This window comes from Suricata suricatta, chromosome 16 (genome assembly GCF_006229205.1).
Source record: "Suricata suricatta isolate VVHF042 chromosome 16, meerkat_22Aug2017_6uvM2_HiC, whole genome shotgun sequence".
NCBI lineage: Eukaryota > Metazoa > Chordata > Mammalia > Carnivora > Herpestidae > Suricata > Suricata suricatta.
This window is the reverse complement of record NC_043715.1, coordinates 34,832,389-34,850,212: the sequence shown is the minus strand read 5'-3', so window position 1 is coordinate 34,850,212 and position 17,824 is coordinate 34,832,389. Positions and strand designations below refer to the sequence as shown.

Below are 17,824 nucleotides of genomic sequence, written 5' to 3'. Positions count from 1 at the left end.
TGTTTGCCAGAGCGGCTGCACCAGTTTACATTCCCACCAACAGTGCAGGAGGGTGCCCGTCTCTCCACACCCTCGCCAGCATCTATAGTCTCTTGATTTGTTCATTTTAGCCACTCAACATCACTCATCATCAAGGAAACACAAATCAAAGCCACACTGAGATTCCAATAATTTATTTTGAATTATCAATTTCCCTCAATTCTTCATGTATTTGAGGTGCTCTATTGTTAGGTGCCTCTGTCTTTATAGGTCTTACAGTTTCCTTATGGATTGCCCTTTTTATTATCATTATTGTATGTCCTTTGTCTCTAGTAACAATTTTTTGTCTTAATGTCTAGTTTAGTCTGATATTAGAATAGCCACTCCAGCTCTTTTGGTTACCCTTTGCATGGCATAATTTCCCCCATTTTTTTTTTTTACCTTCAACTTATTTGTATCTTTTTTAAAAAAGATTTTATTTTTTAAAATGATCTCTATACCCAATGTGGGGCTCAAGCTTACAACCCTGAGATCAAGAGTCACTGAGCCAGACAGGCCCCCTCCAACTTATATGTAGATGGCACATAATTGGGTCATATATTATTATCCATTCTACCAATCTCTGACTTTTGATAGGAGTGTTTATTCCAATTATACTTAATGTGATTACTGATTAAGGCAGGATTTATGTCTCTCATTTACTATTGGTTTTGTACATGTTTTATGTTTTTTGAATTAAAGGCACTACTGCTTTGTTAAATAATTTTAGTATACCATTTTAGTTCCCTAGTTATTTCTTTTATATTTTTTGAATTATTTTCTTTTTGGTTGCTATGGAGATTACAATTAGCATATTAACTAACTTAAATGCTAGTGCAGATAACAACATTGCTCCAATATAGCTACTGTCCTTCCCATTCTTTGTGCTCTTATTCAATTATAAGTTATATTTTTACACATTACCAGCTTATCAACACAGGTTTATATGATGACTTTATGCACTTTTAAGCCAGACAGGAAATAAGAGGCATTACCATATTTTATATTTATATATAGTCTTACTGGTGTTTTTACTTAATTGTGTGGATTTGAGTTACTGTCTAGTCTTCTCAGGTCAGCCTGAAGGGCTCCCTTTAGCATTTCTTATAGAACTGGTCTGGTAGAGATGGATTGTCAGTTCAAAATTTTGTTTTTAGGGGTGCCTGGGTGGCTCAGTTAAGCATCCGAGTCTGGCTCAGGTCATGATCTCACGGTTCGTAGGTTCGAGCCCCTGTCAGGCTCTGTGCTAACAGCTTGGAGCCTGGAGCTTGCTTCAGATCCTGTGTCTCCCTCTCTTTCTTTCTCTTCCCCATTCACACTGTGTCTCTCTCCCTCTAAAAATATAAATACACACTAAAGAATTTCTTTGTTTTTAATTTTTATTTGAGAGAGAGAGAGAGAGAGAGAGAGAGAGAGAGAGAGAGAGAGACTCTTAATCAGGTTCCATGCTCAGCAGGGCCCAATGCAGGGCTTGATCCTACAACATGATCATGGGATCATGACTTGAGCAGAAATCAAGAATTGGACACTCAACTGACTGAGTCATCCAGGAGTCCCTGAATTAATTGTCTGTTTTGTTTATCCAGGAATGTCTAAATTTCTTCATTTTTGAAGGATAGGTTTGCCACAGACAGAATTCTTTAGTGACAGTTTTCTGTCCCCCCTTTTAGCATTTATCCTCCTCCTCTGGCTTCTATAGTGTTTGTTGAGAAGTCAGATGTTGATCTTATTGAGGCTCTCATATATGTGATAAGTAGCATCTCTCTTGCTGCTATCAATAGACTTTTTGTCTTTGTTTTTTGACAGTTTGACTATGTTTGGATCTCTTCCTGGAATCTGCTAAGCTTCTAAGATGTGCATATTGATGGTTTTCATCAAATTTGGGTGGGTTTAGCCATTATTGCTTCAGATATTTGTTTTGCCTCTTTCTTTTCCCTTTTCCTTTTAAGAATTCCCTTATACATATGTTGGTATGCTTGATGATGGGTCCATAGGTCTCCGAGTTTTCTTCTGTAACTCAGTCTGATGCAGAGATTTGTGTTCAAGTTTGATCCTATTCAAGGATTCTTTTGTCAGCTCTAGTCTGTTGAGTCTTCTGCTGAATTTTTCTCTTCAGTTACTACATTGTCCATTTCCTAAATTTTGATTTGATTTTTAAGATGATTTTTTATCTCCTTATTTCCATTTTCTACTTAGTGAAACATAGTTGTCATATTTACCCCAAAATCTTCATCCTGGCTTCTTTTAGTTCTTTCAACATATTTATAATATCTACTTTACAGTTTCTGTCAACTGATTCCAATATCTTTGGGAACATTTTCTGTTATTTGATTTTTTAAAAAATGTGTTTGTGGCATACTTTCCTATTTCTCTGCATGTCTTATAATTTTTGGTTGAAAGTGGATTTCTTAGATAATATAATGACTGTGGTACCAACCATCTTCCTTCAAGGATTTGTTGGTTTTTCTTTGTTGTTGGCACTTATTTGTTTAGTGACTTTCCTGGATGAATTCTATGGATCCTTCATTCTTTGCCACAAAGTTATTTTATTTTCTTATTTTTACAATTTTTGTCTTAAGCCTGGTTTCTTAGGGGGGTACTAGGGCCAGCAATGACTGGTAACAAGATTTCTACACTTTGGGTAGTTTTGCGTGGAGTATTCCTTCAAACTTCAGGCAGCTTACAGGATAACTTTAGCTTTCATTTCTTGCCTAAGCAGGGCCACAAGGTACTATTTGAATGAGGTAGTTTCATTTCTAGGTGCATTCACAGCCTTCTAGATCCCTGTGAATATACTGGAATTTTTCAAAGTCATCTAGTTCCTTGACTTCCTTTTTTACTTTGGCCAGGCTCCTGTTTCACTACACCTGAAATCATAGGCTTAGGTAGTTTAGATTTTGCCAGCAGATGAGTATTATTTTTGGCAATGTGCTAGGGACAGGGCTATTTAAATTTTTTAAAGTAAATTTTACTTCTTAACTGTTGGGATGAACTCTGAGTCAAATCAAATAGGCCCCAAATCCTGAGAATGGGGATTTTCCAAGGAGTTGCTAGTTTAGATAAAATATTGACAGTGCTATGGGGATCAGAATTTTAATAGAGCTCCAAAGGTCAGTCCTGTCCACTGACTGTGAGGCTGCTAGCTGTTCATGGATGCTTCACTGCTCAGTAGAGAGGTAGTTCAGATGGGAAGAGCCTGAAATAAAAGTGCCACAGACTCTGCTGTCTTACTGAGAATTACTAATTCTTCTTGGATACAGACACAGTCCATTCTATGGCTTTAGTCAATTTCTTAAATTCTGAAATGGTTGATATTGGTTGTTTGGCCAGTACTTTTCCCCCTTTAAGGGGAGATCAGGTTCATGTAGTCCTCACACTGGCATTACAAAAGTCAATCTCTCACCATGAGCGTATATATTTGCTAGGTATTTGTTACATAATTAAGCTGAACATTTAAAGGATAAGACTGGGGCACCTGCATGGCTCAGTATTTTAAGTGGCTGACTTTGGCTCAGGTCATCATTTCATGGTTTCCAGGTTTGAGCCCCTTGGTGGGCTCTCTGCTGACGCCTCAGAGCCTGGAGCCTGCTTCGAATTCTACGTCTTCCTCCCTCTCTGCCCCTCCTCTGTTCATGCTGTCTCTCTCTCTCAAAAAAATAAATAAAAATTAAAAAAAATAAAAGACGAAATTAACAAATATTTTAATATTTAGTGGGATTCTCTTAACATCACTAACATTACCCAGAAATAGAAAGTCATTTGAAAGTATACATCATTTATTAGACATTTCTTATGTTAGAAATATAAATGTACAATGGAAAGAGTGAACTTATGGATAGGCATTTAAAAAAAGTTAAACAATGTATATAAAATTGTAAATCAATACAATGAATTGCAAATTAGTAGAATTAGTCTTCCTTATGGAGTTATGCTTTTTGAACAATAATGTTTAAAAGTATCTTGTCCTGCAGGGTAAGTACTCAATATATGTTAGCAGTACTTGTTAATATAAAATTTATTATTACATAGTTGAAGTAAAAATCAAATATATATGGATTTCACTACATTAACAGCAAAGACTGACTTAATAGACATCAAACTAGTCATATAAATTATTTTTCTATAATTACCATAAAGAACCAAAAATAAGAACACTTATCAACAGTAGTCTATTAGGAACATAAATTTCAAATTATAAGAGTATGTTTAGTAAGAAAACACGGGGCGTTCGCATGGGTCAGTTGGTTAAGCAGCCGACTTCGGGTCAGATCCCGACCCCGCGGTTCATGAGTCTGAAACGCCTATTGGGCTCTTGCTGACGACTCAGAACCTGGAGCTGCTTCCGATTCTGTAGCTCCCTGTCTTTCTGCCCCTCCCATGCTCACACTCTGCCTCTCCGTCTCTCAAAAAAAAAACCACATTAAAAATGTTGTTTAAAAAAATAAGGAAACTTAAAAACTATTAAAAAATAATGAAAATATAATTATCCAAAATCTCAAAATAAAGACATAATTGTTATATTTTAGCATACTTTCAATCATGTAATTTTTTCTCTAGGTATATGCATGCAGAAATAAACACATTAGCATAGTTTAGTATTACTGCTTTTCACTCAGTATTATTTTATGAATATTTTTCATGTTATTAAAATTCTTTAAAAATAGGTAACCAGAAAGATTATTATAAAACTGAAATCCCATTAAGAGAAAATCAAAGTAACAGTTAAAAGACATTTATGATTATAAATGCCTTTAAAATTATTTTTTCTTAAATCTACACAGACATTATCAAAAACATAATTTTATTGCCTACATTAATCCTCTTAAATCATCATTTTAAAAAATCTATTGTTGGAGATGACGGATTTCTCCTTATTTTTCACTATTACATCAAATGGATAAGAATAGAGCCAAAAGGCCAAGAAGTGACTAGTCTTTCACCATTGTAGTGCTTTAGTGAACATCTCTGCACATCAGTATCTGTTTGCATCTAGATTAGTTTTTTACATTCCTAGATGTGGAATGCTGGGTCACGGAGGAGAACATTCACTGGGTAAAAGAGCACTCTCCTCAAACTGTGCTGCGACATCTGAATAATGATATAAAAAAGAAAACCTGATTTCTAACATGAGGTTGTGTTATCTTACATTTCTACTAGTTTCCAATGAAAGCACCTGTTGCACTCCATTTAAAAATTATTTTTTAGGGTGAAATTCACATAATGTACAACTAACCACTTTGAAGTATACAAATTAGGTGGCCTTTTAGTATATTCACAGTGTGGTGCAACCACCAGCTCTCTCTTAGCTTCCATACATTTCATCACCCCATAAATATAGCCGTACCTACTAAGGAAAAACTCCCTATTCCCTTCTCCCCTGGTAAGCTCTAATCTGCTCTCCGTCTCTGTGGATTTGTTGATTCTGCATGTATCATATAAAAGGAATCATACAACATGTGGCCATTTGTGTCTGGCCTCTTTCACCTAGTTTAATGTTTTCAAGACCTATATAAATTATAGCAATTATCAGTACTTCACTCCTTCTTATGGCTGAATAATACTCCTTGTATGTATATATGCTTTGATTTATTTACCAATTCATCCACTGATAGACATTTGGATTGATTCCACCTTTTGGCTTTTATGAGTACTGCTGCTATGAATATGAATGTGCAAATATCACTTTGAGGCCCTGCTTTCAATTCTTTTGGGGGTATATACCCAGAAGTTCTTAGAACTCTTCAGTTATGTAACTCTGTATTTCTACTTGCTTGGACTAGTAACCTTATAACTTGTCCCCCTCATATATAAACAGTCTGCCAATCCAAACACATTTCTACCTTCACTGTTATCACCATGATCCAAGCCACCATCATCTCTGGCCTGAACTGTTTAAATGATTTTCTATTTGGTTTCCCTGCTTTAGCTCTTGTTGTTCTTCCTACTGTCTACTGCTTCACTCAGAATAAAGATATGTCCTACCTAGTTTACATTCCCCACTACTCATTTAACTCCGTTTCATCTTCTACCCATAATCTCCCTTCCTTCTGTTCTAAGATGCTGGTGTTTTCACTGTTTCTTGGAAATTACAGGAATGCTTATACCTTCCAGCCTTGACACTGGCTTTCTCCTTTGTGAAGAATATTCTTCAAAAGATAACTTTATGTCTAACTCTCTTACCTCCTTCAAATCTTTGTTCAAACTGACGCTTTCTCAGAGAGGCCCACATTGACCACTCTACAGAAAATTGATGACTACTCTTTAACCTGGCTTTATTTTCCCCTGACCCAAAATTCTTATTCACTTCCTAATAACTAAATAGGGTTAAATAATTTACTTATTATGTTTATTACCCCTCTCTCCCTAGTAGGATGTAATCTCCATGAGGGCTAAGATTTAGGTCTGTTTTATTTATTTCTATATTATAAGAGCCTAGAACAGGCCAGGCACATATTGGGCACTAGTACATATGTGCTCAACAAGTAAATGAATACATGAAGGAGATTTTACCCTCCAAATGCATCAGACCTGAGTCTTGTAATATACTCCCCACTCAAAAATACTGTGTCTGGGGCGGCTGGGTGGCTCAGTCGGTTAAGCGTCTGACTTCAGCTCAGGTCATGATCTCACAGTTCGTGGGTTCGAGCCCCGTGTCAGGCTCTGTGCTGACCGCTAGCTCAGAGCCTGGAGCCTGTCTTCAGATCCTGTGACTCCTTCTCTCTCTGACCCTCCCCTGCTGACGCTGTCTCTCTCTGTCTTCTCTCTCTCTCTCTCAAAAATAAACATTAAAAAAATATTATGTCAGTTTATATCACATAGATAACCAGTATAGAAAGATTGTCTACCTAAAGGTAAATAGATAAAAGGCATATGTGATACTCCAAACATCAGATTCAAATGCCTGCAGGTTCTTTTATGGCTGCATCATAATTGGACTTTCCAAAAACAATTCAAACACATATCTATGTAATTAAAAAATTAAAAATTCATAGTTTTTAAAGGTGATTCGTTCTTATTCTCCAGGAGAATACTATACTGACATGTAATTCTGACTAGTTAATGCCACTGTAAAATAGATTATGTTGTTATTTTAAGATTCTGAATTAAGTAAGAAGGTAGGACAGGAGATGAACTTCACTTTATTTTGAGGTATAATATTGAAGCCAACTTCATTGTTTGAGAGTACTAGATATGAATTTTTATCATAACTCTAGCTCTGATGTCTTAAATAATGTATATATGCTGACATAAGCGGTGGGAAGAATGGAAGGGATAAGTCACTGCCCAAAGTGGGGAAAACCACCGAAATTTTATCTTTCTTGGCGTGTGTGTTATTCTGAGTCAAAAGGACATTGAATTCTACCTCCCTGCAAGGGTTTAAGCCACAGGGAATTTGCATCTAATAGTAATGTCTGTAACTCCTCTAGCACTGCGCTGGCTTGAGGAAAAATGGCATCTCTATGAAAATGAGACAAAAGAACACATTCAAACACCCAAGTTTTTATGCAACTTTAGAGAGAAACATGCCTCTTCTTGGGAGAGAAAATTGTTCTGAGAAGTATTCATGATCTCAATGGACGGCTCTGAAACAACAGTACACTGACATCAATTAAAATGGAGATGAAGAACACACCAAAAGAGGACAAAATATGAAAATTAAAGATAATACACTGTAAGCAATAAGAATTAATAGCTATTAAATGTATCTGATATGCCAAAACCTGTGGCAAGTGTTTCTTGTGTGTTACTGTTAACAATAATTGCATGTGAGTAGGTACTATTATTATCTCCACTTTATCATGAGGAAATAAAGAGGTTAAGCAATTTGACTAAAAACATAGCTACTAAATGGTGGAGGTGGGGCTTTATTTTTGGCAGCCTAATTCCAAATCCCACACCCTTCATCATCACCTGTGATCTCATTTTCAGTTGAAGAAGAAGTGTGATGTTTGTCTTACTGCTCTATAAAAAGGGCTTCTAATGACACAGAATAACCCCCTCCAATGACATTTGACTTTTACTGTTTGGATCTGTATGGTATTTGTGATGTTCCAAGATATGGTCTGGGAATCTGTAACATTTTATGTGTAGTCATTCCATTAACATGGTATTTGTTACTTTTTGGAAATCCAGGCTGCAGGGCCATATTTAATGGTTGTGGCATGTGGGCTTTGTGATGTTCTCTTCTATACCTAAGGACCTGGATTTTTAAGGAGTTCTGGGAGATGAGGCTGATGTATTTTGTTGATTTTCTACAATAGGCATCAACTTGCTGAACAGGAATTTAATCCAATTATATCCATGCAGGAGTTGATTATGAAAAGGACTGTGCTCTGGATATGGACTAGCCCTTGGTCTACACTAGAATAAGCTCAGGCCCTCTGGCTCATACAAGACAGTTAAGAAGGCAGAGTGAAAAGTTTAGGATTATTTTCACTGCCTGTAGGGGAATTCTATAAGAAACATCATCATGTTTTTGTTTCATGTGGTATGCATGAGAAATTCTATTTTTCTATAAGAAAACAATTATGAGAATATCAGGTAGGGGACAATGTTTCTCTATAAGGAAAACCTGCAATGCTGAGAAGGCAAGTTGGATAATAACATGAATGGTTGAGGTTAAGAAAAATGAAGTTAAAGATTTTGAAAGAAAAATATGCTCCTAATAGATTTAATATTAACCTTATTTCATTATATAGGAACTCTTCTATACTATAAATTATTTGGCCAGCAGTGTTTCCTCTTACTCACTGACGTGTACTCTGTAATGGCCTGTTTCCAATGATCTAGCTGCCTAAGAGAATCATGCTTCTGGTATCTTGTCACTTCTGCCTTGAGTCTTTCTGCCATAAGTAAGAGATGTTCCTTTAACCAATGTGTTCTCTGTTCATTAGGTGATGTAGATATACCACCTCTCTTCCTGGCAAGGCAAAGAGATAAAGAAAGAGACTGTTGCAGGTACTGATGTACTTTTTTTCTCATAATAAAGTTGTCAAGAATGATTAGGATTCTATAAAAATGAATGGATTAAAAAAAAAGTCTTGGTAAATGATAAAATTAAAAAAATTCATTATCACTTGCTTTCCTTTGCTGCTGGTTTATTTTAATAGCTAGCAGAGTAAATTTCTGATATAGGTAATAACATCTTATTGGCTATAATAATTATCACAGTTCCTTGTACGTAAAGCCAACCTGAGGTAAAAATTTGCATTATCTCATATGATAAATTTCATTGTAAATGTTTACCAAATAAAATATCCTAGCCAGAAAGTCTAGCAGTTAAGGTGGTGTTTAAGTATACTCTGATAATATAATCCTTTCCTTGATATTTTAAAATAGTTAAAAGTGTTTCAAGTTTCAAACAACTTACATGGAAACTTTATAGAAAATGTGTATGGTAGATGCTTCATATATATATATATTCTAATTCTGTGGACATCAGTGAAGAAATCTAATGTGGCCTTAGAGGCTTATCAAAATATTTGATTTGATCTAAGATCTCAAACTCCTGAATATTGTGTTTAATATAGAATATCAAAGCTGTTTTAGTAGGGTGATTTCTGATAATATAACTATTTTTAAAACAAATTATCAACTAAGAATGATAGCCAAATAAAACAAGTGCTAAAATGGATTAAAACAGTGATGGTTTTTAAAACACCTGTTTGAATCTTTTATTCTTTAAAATTTTTAAAAAATATTTATTTATTTTTTAAAGATATAGACAGAGCATAAGGTAGGTAGGGCAGAGAGAGCAAGAGAGAGCAAGAGAGAGAGAGAGAGAGAGAGAGAGAGAGAGAATCCAAAGTTGCCTTCAGGCTCAAAATTGGCTCTGTCCGCACTGAACTTGATGTGGGGCTCAAATTCACTAACCATGAGATCATGACTTGAGCTGAAGTTGGATAGTTAACTGACTGAGCAACTCAGGTGCCCCTCTTTTGTTCTTTTAAAAAAAATTCTAGTATAATTAACACACAGTATTATAGTAGTTTCAGGTGTACACTATAATGATTCAACACTTCCATACAACACCGGTGCTCATCATGATAAGTGTATCTTAATCCCCATCACTTATTTCCCCTCTCCCCCCACCCCCACCCCACTACTCCTCTGGTAACCACCAGTTTGCTGTCTATAGTTAAGAGTCAAAACAATGATGATTTTTAACATTAAAATTCATTGCTGAAGCGTTTAGCTAGCTATGGGGAGAGAGATCTAATTCCTAAATATAGAACACAGTTAATTATGAAAAAGCTACTTGTTGCAACCATCTACCCTTACCTCTATTTCTCAATACTATATTGTAATCTGACACCAGAATTCAAAGTCATAAAAAAAGAAGACACAATACATTTGGAAGGTGAGGAGAAATTTTGGAATAAAGATTTGACTGAGAATAATCAAGTATTGATATTTCATTTTAAAATTTCAATACATTTCAGCCTATAGTCACCTGACATTTAAAACATTTACTAAATTGGAGCATAACTTCTTATTTTTGCTTTAAAATTCACTGATGTTAATTAAATGGATGGCTACCCACACAGAATAAGAGAAATGAAGCAGTTTTTCTTTTCTTAATGGTAAAATCTCCTACTGGCTTATATGACTAAAGCATATCATTTTATTGAACTCCTTATAAGTGGATGCTCACTAATCATCAAATTTGTGATTGCCTGGAGAAGCATCTTAACCAATCTGTCATCAAATTACAAACCTGAGATGTGTCAATTTAACTCCTGTTTTTTTTAATAGTCCAATTTGGTAATCAGCTCAAGAACAAAAAATAGCCTGTCTTCATAGGAAGGCATAAATCCAAGCAGAGAAAGTTGTTAATACCTTTTAAAAGTATGTAGTGTTACTAAGGTGCTTCTAGAATGTGGATGCATAAGAAAAATCCTGTATTATCTTAAGTGAACAGTATATGGACAGTTGTGAGTTTACATGCTCAAATGCCAAATTCTTGGATTTCAGAAGTTAGGAGGGTAGCTATTTATGGAAAACTTCTTAAAAGAATTCTTGGCCTCTTTCCTAGTAGTTGATGGGTGACTTATAATGGAGAGTTAAGGAATCCACTGACATTTGACTGTTATTCTTTTGGAGTATTTTGAATTATATCTGAACTCAGCTTCTAGATAACTGACAAGGATAAAGTGATAAAATGTGTGGGAGAACCTCCTACTAGATTGAAAATAGCTCCATGAAAAGAGGTGCTGAGGTCCTTTCAGTATAATGATGAATTCCTTTTTATGCTCTATTTCTAGGGTACAGCACAGAGGCTGACACCTAACAGACACTTGGTAAATATCTGTTGTACTGACTGAATATTTGGTAGTAAATAACAAAGTCTAATTTGTATAACAGTTTAGTTTTTCCTGAGGTCTTACACAGTAAGCCATTTCAATGATTCCTGTTGAAGACATTCATTTTGCAGAGAACAGACTGATGGTTGATGAGGGTGGGGTGGGGATGGGGGCAAAACAGGTGAAGGGCAGTGAGAAGGCACTTGTTGGGATAAGCACTGGGTATTGTATGTAAGCGATGAATCGTGGGAATCTATTCCCAAAGCCAAGAGCACACCTTATACACTGTATGTTAGCTAACTTGACAATTTTTTTTTAAAAGACATTCATTTTAATAACCTGACATCAGCTTAAAGACTGGAACTTGAACGAATGTATTCCCTAACACAGGAGACTTGTGATGTGGTATTACGGAAAACACATAGGATTTGAAGACCAAAGACGGTTTTTTAACACTGTTTTGTTTGATTTTTAGAAAGTCCCTGGACTTTGCTAAGCCTTAATGTGTCTATTTACTCACCAAAACATATACTGAGTGCATAATATATATGCCTTTTACACAAAGATGAAAAAGAGACAAACCCTGACCTGGAAATGCTTAAAGATATAACCAAAACATGTAATTTGAATGTTTCTTCATTCTTAAAATTAAAACTACAACACCACTTATTGGATTTAGTGAAGCAATTACCACACTGTTACTTAGTTTTTAATGGTAGATAAAAAGTTCTTTGGAAATTGTAAAGTGCTATTCACATAGCTGTTATTTGTTATATAATCATTCCTCAGAGTTTTTGCTTTTTTTCTTAGGTTGAATTTCAACTTCCTATCACTGAAAAATAGTGTAACACCAAATTTTCTTGAAAGTTTTTCTAATTTCTCTTTTGTAAGAAATCAGGAAGCTTGGAACTCTGGTTCAAATTTCCTATCAACCTGCTTCCCAGTTATAAATTGAGAATATCATTTTAAGTTTCCTTTTTGTTAGATTGACATATAATTCACATGCCACAATGTCTACCACGTTAATGTGTGCACTTCGGTGGTTTTCAGTATAGTCATGAGATTGTGTAAGTGTCACCACTAATTCCAGGGCATCTGCATCACTCCAAAACAGGAAACCTGTACTCTTAGCAGTCATTTCCCATTTTTTCCTTCCCCCAGTCTCTAGTAACCTTCAGTCCCTTTCTGTCTATATGGATTTGCCTATTCTAGACCTTTTATATAAATGGAATTGTATAATTTGCAGTCTTTTGTGACGGACTTCTTTCACTGAGAATATTTTACAAGGTTTATCCATGTTATAGTATATATCATATTTTTATGGCTGGATAATGTTCCACAGTATCGATATGCCATATTTTGTTTACCCACTTATTAATTAAAGGGCATTTGGTTCATTTATGCTTTTTAGCTACTATGAATAATGCTGCTATGAACACACATATACAAGTTTTTGTGTGACATACATTTTCGATTCTCTTGGGGATATTATTCCTAGGCGTGGAATTAATGGTTCATATGATAATTCTGTTTAACTTTTTTAGGAACTGTGTAGTTTGACTTTGATAACTGTTTTTTCTACAGTTTAATGCTTATTGCATCTAATGAAGGAATGATAAAAACTACTGCCAATGCATGTAAAAAATAATGTGAAGGGAAACAAAATAAATCCACAAGTCTCATAAAGCCAAACTGCATCGGGTGTTACTGACTGTGAATGTCTAATTTAATGGTCAGTGCACCTACAGAGTTAGGGAGGTAAACTTTTCTGAGGTTATGTACAATTATGTTTCAGCTGTCATTCTCTGGATTAGAAAGACTAATTCTGATTTACAAAGTAGACAATGTAATATAAATGAGCTAAATGGGAAAGCCTGGCTTATGCTTTAGTGCATGTTATTTTTGACGCTGGAGACCTCTCTGAGAGGCAAACACTTGGCCATGGCATTTTAGTAAAACTGAACTTTTCTTGTAGTGTCAAAAAACACCATGGAGTAAAACTGCTTAGTTCTAAAATAGGGATAGAAGATGCATAGTTACTTAATAAACGAAAGGTGAGAGGTTTTTTTATTTGCAAGTTAGGTGTTTCACTGAAATGTGTGACTTAAAAATGTTCATTAGACTAGGTAGGTATCACATGTTAATCAACTTGGAGAGACCTGTAGACAATCACTTGGCTATATAATACACAGAAAACAAAATACCTTATAGTTTTTCCTTTACCAAAGTCCTTTCTTTCACCTGCACCCTCTTCCTGGAGAACATGATGAAAGTTGTGACTGTCAGGAAGCGTGTTCTCTTAAACTCTTAAGTTCTCACCTTCTGCTTCTGTATATTTCTTTCCCTTTCTTGTCTCCTCAAGTCTGCGCTTCCCACACACACTTTTTTTTTTTTTAATGTTGACAGGTCCACCTCTGTGAATTCTTTCACATTTGGCACTTGAGCAAAGCAAAATACACTTCTTTTAGCAATTACTGTTTTATAACAAACCAACCCAAAATTTGGTGGCTTACAACTATAGCCATTTTATTTCTTATGGTTGGCTGGGCAGTTTCTGCTGGTTTTGACTGGGCTCAGTCTTGTGGCTGCATTCAGCTGGTCGGTCTGCTGGGGTGGCTGAGTAGGTCTCTCTCCTTTTAGGCTTTGATTCTCCAGGAGACTAGCCTGGGCTTCTTTACAGGCAACCTCAGGACAGCATTTCAAGAGGGCAAGTATCAAGTGTAAGACTTATCAAGGTTCTACTTGTGTCATGTTTGCTCATGTCCTCCTGGTTAAGCAGAGTCACTATGGGAAGCGACTATATTATGAGTTATTGGGTGCCATTGGTATAGCAATTTACACCTTGGTGGTCATTAGGCTAAACCATATTTTTTCTTTTTTTCTATGATTTTTAGTTTGAGAAGTTTCTATTGACATCTTCAATCTTACTGATTCTTTCCTTAACCATGTCCAAGCTGTTGGTAAGCCCATCAAAGGCATTCTTCATTTTTGTTATGGTACTTTTGGTTTCTAGCATTTCCTTTTTTTCTGTTTGAGCCCCTAGGAAATTAATCACGGTTATTTTACATTCCCCGTCTTACAATTCCAAATTCTCTGTCATAACTGATTGTGGTTCTGATGCTTGCTTTGTCTATTCAAATTGCTTTTTTTTTTTTTTTGACTTTTAGCATGCCTTTTGATTTTTGTTGAAAGCTGGTCATGTTTAGGGTGAGGCTTTATGTTTATCAGGCTATGAGTTACGCTGCATTTGTTGGTTGCTGTAGCTGTGGATATCAGAGGCCAAAATTTCCTTTAGTGTCCTGTTTTTGTCTCCTTTGTTATCTTGAGGCTTCCTTAGAGACTCCTTTTTAAAAGGGCTTGATCCTTGCTCACCAGTAATCCCGTTACACAGGAGCCTGACTGACGTAGTAGTAAGATGCTGGGGGAAAGGTTAAGTGCTCTGTAGTTCTACAATTAGGTCTCACTTTTTTAGTGAGTCTATGACTCTTCACACTGTTGTTTCTCAGGTCCCTTCCACTCAGTCCTCATCCATTCCTGATGGTGAGACAGGAAGACAAGACAGGGCTAGAGTTGGGTTCATTTCCTTTAAACCAGTTAACCTCTAAAAACCTAAGTTGATTAGGTTTTTGTAAAAAAATTTCCCCAGAGATCAGGCTTTTGTTAAGATGAACAGTTGCTCTGGGAGTCTTGAAAAATGTTTAATTTTTTCCTTGTCCAACAGCAGCACAAGGAGAATTTTTTCTCTCCAGATCCTGACACTGAACCTGGTAGGGCTTCTGGAGGTAAAACTCATGCAAGTGCAAGGTCGCCTACGTCTGGGCCTCCAGGACTTTATCTCTCAAACTCCCATCTGTAGCAATCAGTCAATTACGTTTACTTGTTCCTGCTGGACCCACTGTGACTCCTGCTCTATTCTGCTGTGATTCTATGTATTTGCCTCCTTTCCAGTTTTGGGGGCAGTGGTTTGCCCTGTGTCCTCAATTTTCTGATGTGTCCAAGAGGAGTTGTTGATTTTCATTTGTTCATCTTTTTTTGGGGTGAGGATGGGAGTATGAATTCCAAGCCCTATACCTAGAAACTAGAAGTCTCCAAAACTGAACTTGTTCAAAGGAGATTTTTCATTCATTTGTTCATCATTCATTCATTCTTTACTTATTTAAAAATTTACTTCAAGAACTCAGCAACAAGGCATATTTTAAGATTGTTGATTGATTTTTAAAAAAATATAAGATCCTTGAAATAAATAGAAATCATATTCCCAATTACTACATACTGTGAATATGCCTAATTAACATGTATTGTCATGATTAGTAAACTCTCTAAATTAAACTTAGAAACAACAATTTGCGTAAAGAACAATAACTATACCACATTTCAGGGGCGCCTGGGTGGTTCAGTTGGTTAAGCACCTGACTTAGGCTCAGGTCATGATCTCACGATTCATGAGACTGAGCCCCGCATCGGGCTCTGTGCTGACAGCTCAGAGCCTGGAGCCTGCTTCAGAGTCTGTGTCTCCCTCTCTCTCTGCCCCTCCCCCATTCACTCTCTGTCTCTCTCTGTCTCTTTCTCAAAGATAAACAAACAGTAAAAAAAATTAAAAAATAAAAAGAACAATACCTACACTAAATTCCAGGATATTTTTCCAAGTTATGCAGAGATACTAGAACAACTAAATGAAACCAAGGGTAACATCTGTCTGGGATACTAGAGATTTTCCTCAATGTACTTAAGAAGGTAAAAGAAAGTATTCAAAGATATTATAGCTTTTGTGTGTGGTACAGATTTCAAAAACCAGAACAAGATTTTATTGATTATCAAATTATTTTCTTTTTGTGTTTTCCTATTAAGGCCACATTTCTCATATTTTGACTTTGATAATACTATCTCTACCTTTCTTCTTCTTCTTTTCAATGTTTCTTTATGAGAGAGAGGGAGAGACAGAGAGAAAGAGCGCGAGTAAGCAGGGGAGGAGCAGAGAGAGAGGAAGACACAGAATCCAAAGCAGGTTTTGTTGTCAGCATGAGCCTAGCACAGGCCTAACTCCCCAATCAATCATGAGATCATGACCTGAGCTGAGATCAAGAGTCAGATGCTCAACCTACTGAGCTACTTGGGTGCCCACCTCTACCTTTCTTCTTGTTCATTTTTTCTGAATACGTGTTATACCAATCCTTCAAATGAAGACTTCCTCCACAAAGTGTTATCTGTCAATCAGTCCACAATGATCTCTTCTTTCTTTGAACTTCAATAGCACTTACTGTTGCCATTAATTTGACACATTGCTCTGTAATTACTTATGAAAATATTTGAAAAAATATATATTTAGCCTTATATGAAATATAAAGTTCCTCATGGCAGCAACTGCACCTTAATATTTTTGCACATAGCAACTGGCAAATTTTCCTGTTCAGTTGTCCAGGCAAATAAGGTCAAGGGCATCAAATTTCTAGGAAGTTTTATAAATAATGATATGGAATCCTAGTTTTTCTTAGGACTCCACTCTAGAAACCTAAATCTCACAGACAAAAGGGCCAGTGAATAATGAAGTCATCATCTTCCAGAAAGTTATTAGTCTTCTGATAAGTCCTTTACTAGTGGCTTATCATGTTACAGCAGCGTTATCAATAACAGCCACATTATGGAAAGGGCCCCAGTGTCCATTGACGGAAGAATGGATAAAGAAGATGTGGTGTGTATATACACAATGGAACACTCTCATCCATCAAAAAGAATGAACTCTTGCCATTTGCAAAGACAGAGGTAGAGCTAGAGAATATTATGCTAATAAGTGAAATAAATCAGAGAAAGGCAAATTTGATATCCTCTCAAATGTAGAATTTAGAAAACACAACAAATAATCATAGGGGGGAAAAAGAGAGAGGGAAACCAGGAAGCAGACTCCTAACTATAGAGAACGAACTGAGGGTTAGCAGGGATGGGTTGAATGGGTATTGGGAATTAAGGAGGACACCTGTGATGAGCACTGGATGCTGCACGTGTTGAATTGTATACCTGAAACTAATATATTGTATGCTATGTACACTAACTGGAATTTATATATATATAAAAAAAAAACCCATGTCATTTTTTGTTACCTCTCCAAATAAACTGTGGACTTTTTGAGAATAATGAATACATTTCGTACTTCTTTTTTAAAAAAATATTTTATTCTGTTAAAGTAATCTCTATACTCCATGTGGGGCTTGAACTCACAATCAAGTGTCGCATGCACTATTGACTTGAAAACTTCCCTAATCTGGGGAAGGAAACAAATATCCAGATTCAGGAGGCACAGAGAACTCCCATCAAAATAAGTAAAACCAGGCCAAGACCATGACATATTGTAATTAAATTTGCAAAATATAGTGATAAAGAAAAAAATCTTAAAAGCAGCAAGACCAAAGGAGTTACCTTACAAGGAAAAACCCATAAGGCTAGCTGGAGATTTCTCAACAGAAACCTGGCAAGCTAGAAAGGAGTGTCATGATATATTCAAAGTGCTG

The 17,824-nt window shown here is 36.0% G+C and overlaps 1 protein-coding gene and 1 long non-coding RNA gene across 3 annotated transcripts in view; one reads left to right on the top strand and one right to left on the bottom strand.

Annotated features, from left to right (window-relative positions):
- The window catches only part of ITFG1 (integrin alpha FG-GAP repeat containing 1), a 270,698-nt gene that overhangs the window by 11,097 nt on the left and 241,777 nt on the right, over window positions 1–17,824 (bottom strand). The window contains exon 15 of one of the 2 annotated variants that reach the window (XM_029924964.1): window positions 7,138–7,601. The exons of the other annotated variant lie outside the window; for it this stretch is intronic. Within the exon in view, the coding sequence (XP_029780824.1) occupies window positions 7,504–7,601 (98 nt within the window). The 3' untranslated portion in view covers window positions 7,138–7,503. Of the gene's footprint in view, window positions 1–7,137; window positions 7,602–17,824 lie in introns of those variants that run through there. 2 annotated transcript variants of the gene reach the window in all.
- LOC115280224 lies at window positions 7,638–11,302 on the top strand. Its single transcript, XR_003903714.1, has 3 exons — window positions 7,638–7,690; window positions 8,913–8,976; window positions 11,283–11,302. It is a non-coding gene; the product is annotated as an uncharacterized LOC115280224 (long non-coding RNA).